This window comes from Lepidochelys kempii, chromosome 1 (genome assembly GCF_965140265.1).
Source record: "Lepidochelys kempii isolate rLepKem1 chromosome 1, rLepKem1.hap2, whole genome shotgun sequence".
NCBI lineage: Eukaryota > Metazoa > Chordata > Testudines > Cheloniidae > Lepidochelys > Lepidochelys kempii.
The window spans coordinates 32,663,238-32,676,442 of record NC_133256.1 but is presented as its reverse complement, the minus strand read 5'-3'; the positions used below and the strand labels follow the sequence as shown (position 1 = coordinate 32,676,442).

The following is a 13,205-nucleotide window of genomic DNA, read 5'->3' as shown; positions in this document are numbered from 1 at the left end:
GAAGTGCATTAGAACCAGATACTAAAAAGACTCAGACCAGTCTGCTTTAATTATCCAAATACAAAAAAGTAAATGAAAAAGCATAAATGGCAAAAAAATTACATTAGAGGTAAAGTAATAATAATAATAGTCAGAGCCTCAGCCAGGTTAAATCTTCTTTGAATTGCTGCGAGTGATGCAAAGTGTACTTAAAATCATTCCAAGTTGCACAGCTGAGGATTCTTCCTACAAGAGAGGAATCCTCTGGTGGTTTATATTCACTGACTCCCCAGCCCAGAAAGGAGGCATTTGGGACACATGGGAGGGTAGGTGGGGGCATAACATGGGCACTTTGCCTATCTTGGGCCCCTGAAATGCTCACAGCTGATGTAAATTAGAGCAGCCCTAAGGCTACTGTAACTTGTTCTAGGGGTCATTCTCCTCTCCCTTCCCACCCACCCCCTCCCCGTCCCGCCCCACATCTGACCCAGGATCCCTTCCTTTCTTCCTCTGGTGCTGAAGCCACGTTCAAAACATCTGAGGACTGACTCCTACAATTTGAGGCACATTACTTGTAACAGTACTGAGATATGCACCATTCTAGAAATGCACAGCAGGTATAAACCCAGCTTAATTGGCTAGTTAAAATGGGTTAAAACTCATTTTGTGTTTCTGGGAGTGGTGGAAAGCAATAGGATTTTACCAGTGAACCTGGCCACATTGTCTGTGGAAAGTCTTCAGGCGAAACCTATTGGCGCTGTGTAATATTAGTAGTTCCAATATGATTTCTACCACTCTCTGTTGTAGGTTTATGTAAAAATGCACAGTTTGAAACTGAAGATGCTGTGTACCAAATTATCAGACTATGAAGGTAAGAAGTATTCCATTAATCACTACAGGTGGTTTTTTCACGAAATATATTCAGTTTAAACACAATATGCAAGAAACAGTTAATTAACGCAGCTGTAAATGTACATTACTGAAATCTCTGTCTATACCTATAACAATCAGAAGGTTCCTGATATGAGATCCAATTGTGGACCAACCTAATGTGGCCACCCAGAGAAAAGAGGGGATACAAGGCTTATCACTATCTCACTGGTTAGCCTACAGACCACTACTTTGGATGTGGGGAGAAAGCAGATGTAGCGTGACTTCTACTTTCCCTCAGAAGCAGGTGAATAAGGAGAGGGCAGAGTGGGGGCAAAGACTTGATTTTGCCATGAAATGTACAAATCAGCGGATTTGGCAGGGTGCATGGGAAGGGAAACAATCTACATCTGGTAAAGGGATTGCACAAATTATTGCCTTCTGGAAGCAACAGAGGAGCGGAGAAGAAATTGCAATGGGACAGTACACTCAGGTACCTCTGTATTTTCAGGGGTAGGAGAAAAGAGTCAAAGTAGCCCTACATAGGAATCTGTTACTAGATTGCCGTTGGTGAAGGCTGTGTTTAGATTCTTCACCAGAGACCAACATATCTTTCAGGCCTCTGTTGTAAAAATGTCCAATCAAAAATAGTATCTGTAATAGTACAAGTACAAAGTAACTGCAATATATCAAACCCCTTTTTTTATTAACAAGTCAAGAAAAGTTGTAAATCATTCTTTTAAACTGACTCAAAACAAAGCGCTATAAGAACAGCCATACTGGGTCAGACCAAAGGTCCATTTAGCCCAGAATTCTGTATTCCGACGGTGGCCAATGGCAGATGCCCAGAGGGAATGAACAGAACAGGTAATCATCAAGTGATCCATCCCATTGCCCATTCCCAGCTTCTGGCAAATAGAGGCTAGGGACACCACTCCTGCCCATCCTGGCTAAAAGCCATGGATGGACCTATCCTCCATTAATTTATCTAGTTCTTTTTTGAACCCTGTGATAGTCTTGGCCTTCACAACATCCTCTGGCAAAGAATTCCTCAGGTTGACTGGGCATTGTGTGATGAAATACTTCCTTTTGTTTCTTTTAAACCTGATGCCTATTCATTTCATTTGGTGACCCCTAGTTCTTGTGTTATGAGAGGGAGTAAATAACATTTCCTTATGTGCTTTCTCCACAACAGTCATGATTTTATAGACCTCTATCATATCCCCCCTTAATCGTCCAATCCTATTAATCTCTCCTAATACAGAAGCTGTTCCATACCCCTAATCAGTTTTGTTGCCCTTTTCTGAACCTTTTCTAATCCCAATATATCTTTTCTGAGATGGGACGACCACATCTGCACGCAGTATTCAAGATGTGGGCATACCATGGATTTATATAGAGGGAATATGATATTTTCTGTCTTTTTATCTATCCCTTTCTTAATGATTCCCAATATTCTGTTAGCCTTTTTGACTGCTGCTGCACATTGAGTGGATGTTTACAGAGAACTATGCACAATGACTCCAAGATCTCTCTCTTGAGTGGTAACAGCTAATTTAGACCCTATCATTTTATATTTATAGTTGGGATTATGTTTTCCAATGTGCATTACTTTGCATTTTTCAGAGTAACAGCCGTGTTAGTCTGTATTTGCAAAAAGAAAAGGAGTACTTGTGGCACCTTAGAGACTAACCAATTTATTTGAGCATGAGCTTTCGTGAGCTTTGCATTTATCACCATTGAATTTCATCTGCTATTTTGTTCCCCAGTCTCCTAGTTTTGTGAGATCCTTTGTAGCTCTTCGCAGTCTGCTTTGGACTTAACTATCTTGAGTAGTTTTGTATCACCTGCAATTGTTGCCATCTGACTATTTACCCCTTTTTCCAGACCATTTATGAATATGTTGAATAGTACTGGTCCCAGTACAGACCCCTGGGGGGACACCACTATTTACCTCTCTCCATTCTGAAAACTGACCATTTATTCCTACCCTTTGTTTCCTATCTTTTAACCAGTTATCAATCCATGAATGGACCTTCCCTCTTATCCCATGACAGCTTACTTTGCTTAAGAGCCTTTGGTGAGGGACCTTGTCAAAGGTTTTCTGAAAATCTAAGTACACTATATCCACTGGATCCCCCTTGTGCACGTTTGTTGACCCCCTCAAAGAATTCTAGTAAATTGGTGAGGCATGATTTCCCTTTACAAAAACCATGTTGACTCTTCCCCAACAAAATTATCTGTATCTGTGTGTCTGACAATTCTGTTCTTTACTATAGTTTCAACCAATTTACCTGGTACTGAAGTCAGGCTTACTGGCCTGTAATTGCCAGGATCACCTCTGGAGCCTTTTTTAAAAATGGGCATTATATTAGCTATCCTCCAGTCATTTGGTACAGAAACAGATTTAAATGATAGGTTACATAAACCAGTTACCTACCTTTCGTAACTGTTGTTCTTCGAGATGTGTTGCTCATGTCCATTCCACTTTAAATGTGCATGCGTCTATGTGCACAGTTGCCAGATATTTCTGCCTTAGTGGTATCTGTAGAGGGCCAGCTGTGGCGCCCCCTGTAGTGGCGCTCCCATACAGTGGTGTATCAGGTGCTGCCAGACCTGTGCCCCCTCAGTTCCTTCTTGCCGGCGACTCCGACAGCGAGGTAGGAGGGCGGGAAATGGAATGGACATGAGCAACACATCTCGAAGAACAACAGTTACGAAAGGAGGTAACCTTTTTTCTTCTTTGAGGGCTTGCTCATGTCAATTCCATTTTAGGTGACTCACAAGCAGTATCCACAGAGGTGAGCTCAGAGTTCACAGTTTAGCAGCTTGCAGTATTGCCCTGCCAAAGCCAGCATTCTCCCGGGCTTCTGGGTCAGCGCACAGTGGGACATAACAGTATGGACAGAGGATCAGGTGGCTGCTCTGCAGATGTCCTGGATAGACACATGGGCCAGAAAAGCTGGCGAGGAGGCCTGTGCCCTGGTAGAGTGGGCCATGACAATCGCCAGAGGCAGCACCTTCACTTGGTCATAGCAGAAGCGAATACAGGCGGTGATCCAAGAAGAAATTCTTTGAGTGGATACAGCGCAACCTTTCATCCTGTTCCTGATCCCTGGAAGGTGAGCGGCTATGAGATGGACATTGTGCTCCAGGCAAAAGTCCCAAAGCCAGAAGGCTTCCTGGCAGAGGGCATGACCTGGCTCCGCCCTGCCTGCTGATATAGAAGACTGTAGCCGTATTGTCCATCAGGACCTGAACCACCCTGTCTTGAATCTGAGGAAGAAAGGTTTAGCAGGCCAGTCAAACCACCCTGAGCTCTCTGACACTGATATGTAGAGTGCGATCGCGACTGGACCAGTGACCTTGAGAGCTGAGAGCACCCAAGTTCGCTCCCCATCCCAGGTCTGAGGTGTTGGAGACCAGGGTCACCGACGAGGCCAGGGTCACAAAGGGAACTCCCTTCGGCTCCGATGCAGGATCCTGCAACCAGGCAAGGGATAAGAGTACTTCGTCCGGGATCCTGACCACCTTGTCCATGCTGTGGCAGTTGGGGACATAGGCCGACTCTAGCCATGCTTGAAGGGGTCTGAGGCGGAGATGCGCATGCCGGATCACGTAAGTACATGCCGCCATGTGGCCGAGCAGTCTCAGGCACATGTGGGCGGCGGTGAGTAGGTGGGCCTGCAGGCTCGCAATGAAGTCTGCATAGCCCGGAACCGAGCATCAAGGAGGAAGGCCCTGGCCAGAGTGGAGTCGAGGACTGCCCCAATGAATTCTATGCATTGTACTGGGTTTAGGATTGACTTTTTCTCATTTATAATCAACCCCAGGTCATGACAAGTGGAACATACCAGGTCACGATGCCTCCGTACCTGATCCGGGGACCGTCCCTTTAACAACCAGTCATCAAGGTACAGCTATATCTGGACCCCTCAATGTCTCAGGTAAGCAGCCACTGGCGCTATGCATTTTGTGAATACCCTTGGGAATGACGAGAGACCAAAGGGCAATGCCATAAACTGGAAATGGCACCCGCCCAATGTAAAATGGAGGAAGAGCCGGTGTCCAGGCAGATGGAGATGTGGAAGTATGCGTCCTTCAATTCTAGGGCGGTGTACCAGTCTCCCAGATCCAGGGAGGGAATGATGGAGACTAGGGAGACCATGCGAAACTTCAACTTCTTGAGAGACTTGTTGAGGCAATGCAGGTCTAGGCTGGGTTTGAGGCCCCTTTTTGCCTTCATAATTAGGAAGTAATGGGAGCAAAATCCTCTGGCTTCCATGTTCCACAGGACTGTTTCCACTGCTCCCAGGCGTAGGAAGTTTTCGACCTCCTGTACGAGAAGTTGCTCATGAGAGGGGTCCCTGAAGGGGGACAGGAAAGGGTGGTGGAAAGGACAGTCAGCTGCAAACTGCAGGGTGTTGCCTGAAGAGACCGTGTCTAGCACCCACCGGTCTGAGATGACCCGGGACCAGACCGACTGGAGAGGGCAGATGCGGTTGAGGAAAAGGAAGGGTGGACGCGGTGCATTGGCTGGGGAACTGTCCTCGAGCACATCCTCAAAATGATTGTTTCTGGCCTCCCTGACTCTTGGGAGGGTCAGCCTGCGCAGATGAGCAGAAGGCAGATAGGTAGCACCGCTCAGGCCCTTTATCCTTGTCATTCCTCCTGTAGAAGCCAGATCTGGGAGCTCCCCAGGACCGAGACTGCTTCAGAGGAGGGGGAGGCAGAGGGCGGAACAGTTTCCTGGACTGCTGCAGGGTGTGCAAACCCAAGGAACAGAGGGTGGCTCGGGAGTTCTTGAGCCCATGGAGCCTAGAGTCAGTTAGCTCAGAAACAAGCCCCAAACCCTTGAATGGCAGGTCTTGTATTGTGGTCTGTATCTCCTGGGACAGCCCAGAAGCCTGCAGCCAAGCGCTGCGTTGCATGGTCACTGCTGTCGCATCCCAGGCCATCTGGAGGACTCCGGGGGCTACCGCTGTGCCTTTGCTCAGCAAGGTGGAGCACCCTTGGGCATGATCCTATGGGAGGGCCTCCATGAACTTATTTAGGGAGTCCCACAGGTTAAAGTTATAACCCCCTAACAGAGCTTGGTGATTGGAGACCCGGAACTGTAAGCTGGCCGTCGAATAAACTTTCCTCCCAAATAAGTCCAGTCTCTTTGCCTCTTTATTTTTGGGCGTTCTGCTGGGATGGCCCTGTCTGTCCCTTTCGCTCACCGTGGACAAGACCAGGGATGCCATGGGGTGTGGGGGGTGAGCTTACAGATATTCAAAGCCCTTTGCAGGGACACAGTATTTCTTTTCCACCTTTTTTGAGGTACAGAATAGATGAGGGGTTTGCCACACAGACTTGGCTAACTTGAGCACCTCTGGGTAGATGGTGCTAGGGGACAATTTCCTGGTGCAAGTGCTGGAGGAACCAACTAGGGGCAGAGCTCTTCTTGACCTGCTGCTCACAAACCGGGAAGAATTAGTAGGGGAAGCAAAAGTGGAGGGGAACCTGGGAGGTAGTGACCATGAAATGGTCGAGTTCAGGATCCTAACACAAGGAAGAAAGGAGAGCAGCAGAATACAGACCCTGGACTTCAGAAAAGCAGACTTTGACTCCTTCAGGGAACTGATGGGCAAGATCCCCTGGGAGAATAACATGAGGGGGAAAGGAGTCCAGGAGAGCTGGCTGTATTTTAAAGAATCCTTATTGAGGTTACAGGGACAAACCATCCCAATGTGTAGAAAGAATAGTAAATATGGCAGGCCACCAGCTTGGCTTAACAGTGAAATCCTTGCTGCTCTTAAATACAAAAAAGAAGCTTAAAAGAAGTGGAAGATTGGACAAATGACCAGGGATGAGTATAAAAATATTGCTCGGGTTTGCAGGAGTGAAATCAGGAAGGCCAAATCACATCTGGAGTTGCAGCTAGCAAGAGATGTTAAGAGTAGCAAGAAGGGTTTCTTCAGGTATGTTAACAACAAGAAGAAAGACAAGGAAAGTGTGGGCCCCTTACTGAATGAGGGAGGCAACCTCATGACAGAGGATGTGGAAAAAGCTAATGTACTCAATACTTTTTTTGCCTCTGTCTTCACGAACAAGGTCAGCTCCCAGACTGCTGCACTGGGCAGCACAGCATGGGAGGAGGTGACCAGCCCTCTGTGGAGAAAGAAGTGATTCGGGACTATTTAGAAAAGCTGGACGAGCACAAGTCCATGGGGCCAGATGCACTGCATCCGAGAGTGCTAAAGGAGTTGACGATGTGATTGCAGAGCCATTGGCCATTATCTTTGAAAACTCATGGCGATCGGGGGAGGTCCCAGATGACTGGAAAAAGGCTAATGTAGTGCCCATCTTTAAAAAAGGGAAGGAGGAGGATCCTGGGAACTACAGGCCAGTCAGCCTCACCTCAGTCCCTGGAAAAATCATGGAGCAGGTCCTCAAGGAATCAATTCTGAAGCACTTAGAGGAGAGGAAAGTGATCAGGAACAGTCAGCATGGATTCACCAAGGGCAAGTCATGCCTGACTAACCTAATTGCCTTCTATGAAGAGATAACTGGCTCTGTGGATGAGGGGAAAGCAGTGTTCTTCCTTGACTTTAGCAAAGCTTTTGGCACGGTCTCCCACAGTATTCTTGCCAGTAAGTTAAAGAAGTATGGGCTGGATGAATGGACTATAAGGTGGATAGAAACCTGACTAGATTGTCGGGCTCAACGGGTAGTGATCAATGGCTCCATGTCTAGTTGGCAGCCGGTATCAAGTGGAGTGCCCCAAGGGTCGGTCTTAGGGCCGGTTTTGTTCAATATCTTCATAAATGATCTGCAGGACGGTGTGGATTGCACCCTCTGCAAGTTTGCAGATGACACTAAACTAGGAGGAGTGGTAGATACACTGGAGGGTAGGGATAGGATACAGAGGGCCCTAGACAAATTAGAGCATTGGGCCAAAAGAAATCTGATGACGTTCAACAAGGACAAGTGCAGAGTCCTGCACTTAGGATGGAAGAATCCCATGCACCGCTACAGTCTAGGTACTGAATGGCTCGGCAGCAGTTCTGCAGAAAAGGACCTACGGGTTACAGTGGACGAGAAGCTGGATATGAGTCAACAGTGTGCCCTTGTTGCCAAGAAGGCCAATGGCATTTTGGGATGTATAAGTAGGGGCATTGCCAGCAGATCGAGGGACGTGATCGGTCCCCTCTATTCGACATTGGTGAGGCCTCATCTGGAGTACTGTGTCCAGTTTTGGGCCCCACACTTCAAGAAGGATGTGGAAAAATTGGAAAGAGTCCAGCGGAGGGCAACAAAAATGATTAGGGGACTGGAACACATGATTTATGAGGAGAGGCTGAGGGAACTGGAGATGTTTAGTCTGCAGAAGAGAAGAATGAGGGGGGATTTGATAGCTGCTTTCAACTACCTGAAAGCGGGTTCCAAAGAGGATAGCTCTAGATTGTTCTCAGTGGTAGCAGATGACAGAACAAGGAGTAATGGTCTCAAGTTGCAGTGGGGGAGATTTAGGTTGGATATTAGGAAAAACTTTTTCATGACGAGGGTGGTGAAACACTGGAATGTGTTACTTAGGGAGGTGGTACAATCTCCTTCCCTAGAAGTTTTTAAGGTGAGGCTTGACAAAGCCCTGGCTGGGATGATTTAGTCGGGGATTGGTCCTGCTTTGAGCAGGGGGTTGGACTAGATGACCTCCTGAGGTCCCTTCCAACCCTGATATTCTCTGTTTCTATGATTCTATGATTCTATGGGCAAGGCTATCTTTGCTGGAGTGGTGGCTGAGATGATGTTGAAGAGGTCGTCACTTTCTTCAGTCACCTCTTCAATCTGTAGGGAACAGATTCTCCGCCACCTGTTTAAGGAGAGCCTGGTGGTCTTTAAATCATCCGGAGGACTGCTAGGATGGGAGGGACTGGCTACTGCCTCGTCTGGGGACAACGATTGCACTGCCTCCGGAATGGTGCTGTCCCCCTCTTTCTTGGGGGAGGGCTCCCTCAGTGTCGGGGTTTGGTGCGCTGCCTCGGCACCATACTCTGATGGTGGTGCTGGCGGTGCAGCAGTCAGCTTGTTTGATGCGGCCAGGGACGGTTGAGAATACTGAACCGGTACCATCGGCACCCAACACTGGTCCCAGTACTGCCACTGGGGAGTCTACTGTCCTTGTTGCACTGGCACCAATACCGGTGCCACTCCGGACTCCCCTGTTGGTGGCAAGTCGACCGTTCTGGGCGATGGGCTGAAGTTCCGGTCTGATCCCAACCACTGCCCCTCTGGATACGAGGGAGGGGCCAATAAGGCCTGCATCTGTCTGCTGACCCTGGTGGACAAATGCTGGGGAGATGAGAAGTAACGCCACTTGTCTAAGGACCGGTACCAGGGCAAGCGAGACTGGCGCCAAGACCCCGAAAGGCCCCTCCTAGATGGTGGCCGACGTCGAGGGGACCACTTGGACGAGGGAGACCGACGCCTGAGACTCTAACTGTTAACTAGCAACTATACTTAACAGCTACTTGACTAACACTATCAACTTACTATTTGCAGAAGGCCCTAAGGCATGAAGTTGGACAAGAAGAAAACCGCTAGCCCTTGCTACGCAAGGAAGGTGCTCTGACTAACCACCACACGCGGTAAGAAGGAACTGAGGGGGCACAGGGCCGCCGGCGCCTGATATGCTGCAGCATGGGAGCGCCACTACAGCGCCCTACCGCTACTGCTAAGGCAGGCATCTCCAGCAACTGTGCACATTGGTGTACACTACCTAAAATGGAACTGACATGAGCAAACACTCGAAGAACCATAATTAGTAGTTCTGCGATTTCACATTTGAGTTCCTTCAGAACTTTTGGGTGAATACCACCTGGTCCTGGTGATTTATTACTGATTAATTTATCAATTTGTTCCAAAATCTCCTCTAATGACACCTCAATCTAGGACAGTTCCTGAGATTTGTCACCTAAAAAGAATGGCTCAGGTTTGGGAATTTCCCTCACATCCTCAGCCATGAAGACCAATGCAAAGAATTCATTTAGTTTCTCTGTAATGGCCATATCATCCTTTAGTGCTCCTTTAGCATCTCGATAGTCCAGTAGCCCCTCTGGTTGTTTAGCAGGCTTCCTGTTTCTGATGTACTTTTAAAAACTCTTGCTATTACTTTTTGATTCTTTGGTTAGCTGTTCTTCTTTTTTGGCCTTGGCTATCTTCCTGAATATACTATGTATATCAGTTTTTCTTGCACTTTATCCCATCAGCTCACTGGACCTCACAGCCTGTGGATAACTATTTTCCCGCTCCATCCTCATTTTGATGTTTCTCTTTTTCTGCAGTTATCTAATAAAATTAAAAAGAAACAGCAATGCTAACAATCTAAAAAGCTGATTTCCAGCCCTAGGTTAAGGCACTTAATTTTTGGACTCTGTAAGGGTTAGAGATCCCAAACAAAAGCATGTGCTTCAAAGTATGACTCGGAAATCAACTTAAACTTCAGAATGATTCAATGTGTCTGGTTTTATCCTATTTGAGAGAACTTTAACTATACTTAAATATTTCCAACACAGATCACACATTACATGAGTCATGGAAGGTAAACATAAAAGAGCAAGATCCTAACCAACATTAATGTTTCTATAAAGTAGTAAGTTAAAAATTAGATTCTGTACTAGGTACATTGATTTAATTCACAGGTATCTAAAACAGCTCTCCCTCAAACTGTCAGGTACTTACCTTGAGCAACAAGATCTCTTCTTAACAGCGGATAAAGAACTGGCTCTACTCCATCCACCTCCTGTAGAATAAGTGTTTTCCCAAATCTCACTGCCAGCTCAAGAGCAGTAATGAAGCTAGCATCCTGTGTAAATAAAAATTAATGCCTATTAATTTAGTTTCTTAATATTAATATATTTCTTAGTCAATTGTGGAAATACTAAAAATTATGCAAAGAATCTATATCTCTTTAAGGATGCACACCGTAAGATTCTTTTATCAAAAAAGTATTGTAGTTACCCGTAACTGTTATACATTAAATATATTTGTCTCTGATATTCGCATTCTAGGAATAGCATGTCCTGCCAAGCAAGTTACTGAAGAATTTAAAGCAGTAAAACTGATATGCCAGGGACATCAGATCAAGTGATCTGCAACCAAGAGCACAAAACACATCTTCACTTAACTATATTTTGGTACCTCTCTACTGCCAGTGTCAGGGGTATATACCCCATGCAGGCCCAGCAATCAAGGGGTTAATTCAGGTACTGCAGCCAGACAGGCTTAAGGGCCCTGACTTGGAACCCAGTGGGGTGAGCAGGCCTGCCTTCTCCTACCAACCCCTGAGAGACTTAAGAACTGAAGGAGTTTCCAGACCCCCTAAGCACTAGGACCAGCTGACCCAACAAAGTATAAGGGGAAAACCCACATACCCCAGGGGGACTCAGGCAACTGGAACTGACTGACTGCCCCATCAGAGGGAGCGAACTCTGAGGCAATGCTCCATCTGCCAAAAGCAGTTCGGTTGCATCAATACACCAGCTCACAACCAGGAAACATTACTAATAGTCAAAAGCAGAGAAGCAGTGTATTTGGGAATAACTATTATGTAATCTTCTTTTCTCCTTTGTGAAGTTGCGTCTGTGGCTCTCCACTGTAGCAGTCCAGCAGACATTGACACTGTTGAATAGTGGAGGTACTACCTATTCAAGAAAACAAGCACTGCTCTCCCAAAATGAGCATCTGCTCATGTCTCAGAATAAGAATAATGGAAGAGTGACATAGACTTGACATGCTACCTTTCCAATTTCATCTTTAGACATATTGGAAAGACAAACTGTAGAAGCTGTTACTACTCTAGGAGAATGGACCCTGAGTCTTTCTTGCACACACAATCTGGTGAAGCTTAGATACTTTCTGCCCTAAAATAGCAAGGTCTTTGGTTCTCTCTTCCACACCACAAAACGGCTTTCAAGTATAGTTCTCAGGATCCTAGCAAGGACAGTCAGGGCACAGGGTCAGAACTAAGTCAAACCAGAAGCTGCGAGCAGTGCAGGAGTTCATAGTCAGGTTTCAGGACAGGGTCAATACCAAGGTTCAGAGTCTGAGTCAGGTTTCAGGGTCCGGTTCGAAGGCGAAGTCCAAATCAAGCCAAGGTCAAAGCCAGGAGCTCAAGAGCAAGGAACAGGAATGGTCATGAAAGCTAGAGGAGATCCACACTGTTGCCTGGACATTCCTGGAATGCCCACTGTGTTTATATCGGGTGAAGAGCCCATCGGGAGCAATGAGGTTGCTGCCTGTCAGACCCCTTAAGGCAATACTATCCATGGTTTATGTCCACAGCAGGTCATGAGCAGTGGAGCATGTACTGATTACAGCTGTTGCTGTGTGGCAGTATAGCGATGTCAGCAGCCTAGTAGATCTACAGGTCTCAGTTCTAGACCCACGGGGCCTTACAGTAAGTAGTTCTTCATGGGAACAACCAATAGCCTTTTTTACATCTAAGCTATGAAACATGGCTTTGTCTAGTAAATCATAGGACTTTGGAAAATCTTTAGTAAAGAAGAGATTAATTCAAAATAAAGTCTGAGACTACTTTAGTCAAAAATTTTGGATGTGGTCCCAAAGTACCTTATCTTTATTTAAAAAAAATTAAAAGAGCATGAGAAAAGTTCATCATAAGAACTTGCTGCTATGAAATCATTCTGTGTGGAAGGAATATAAAGCAGGTGACAGGGTAAAGGATCTGGCCCTATAATTTTAAATAATCTGATGTCTCTGCTACTCAAGTCAACCTATCATCGCTATTAAAACTGTAAATACCAATTTTATTTTTAAAATTAGAGCACCAAATTTGTAAAAACAGGTAAACTTTTTAATGTTAAAAGTATGTAAAATGTGAATTGAATTTGCCAATTTTACATAATCTTTTGGTACAACATATATAGTTAAAGGGCTTCCCAGTAGTTTTAGAAAGAGTGAGCCAGCATATGTAGTTATTTCTTCCTAGAACATTGTGTGAAATGATATAATTCCAAGAACCTGGCTCCATCATCAGTGAATACCATCACACTTCCCCTCAACCCACACTGTGAGGTCCTGGGGCCAGCAGAGCCCAGCCAGAACTTAAGATCTAGGATTAAGAGTAAATACTGGACCTGTTGGTTAATCACTTCCAAGCGAGATTCTTTCAAATGTGTCTTCAACCATTCTGTAGCCCTTGAAGAAGGATCGATCAAAAAGGGACAAATTCGACTCTGAAAAAAAAATTATTACATGCTACCATCTGGTTTTAGGAAGAAAATATGAAATTACCAAATTTCTTCATTTCCAAAAAATATAAATAACACTGAAGAGTCAAAAATTTCAACAGC

The 13,205-nt window shown here is 45.8% G+C and overlaps 1 protein-coding gene across 7 annotated transcripts in view; it reads right to left on the bottom strand.

The window, feature by feature from the left end:
• The window catches only part of DYNC2H1 (dynein cytoplasmic 2 heavy chain 1), a 407,641-nt gene that overhangs the window by 237,946 nt on the left and 156,490 nt on the right, over positions 1 to 13,205 (bottom strand). For all 7 annotated transcript variants that reach the window (XM_073338445.1, XM_073338455.1, XM_073338435.1 and 4 more), the window contains exons 64-65: positions 12,990 to 13,088; positions 10,573 to 10,696 (exon numbers count right to left, since the gene is read on the bottom strand). In XM_073338445.1, coding sequence (XP_073194546.1) covers positions 10,573 to 10,696; positions 12,990 to 13,088 — 223 coding nt within the window. The remainder of the gene's footprint in view (positions 1 to 10,572; positions 10,697 to 12,989; positions 13,089 to 13,205) is intronic.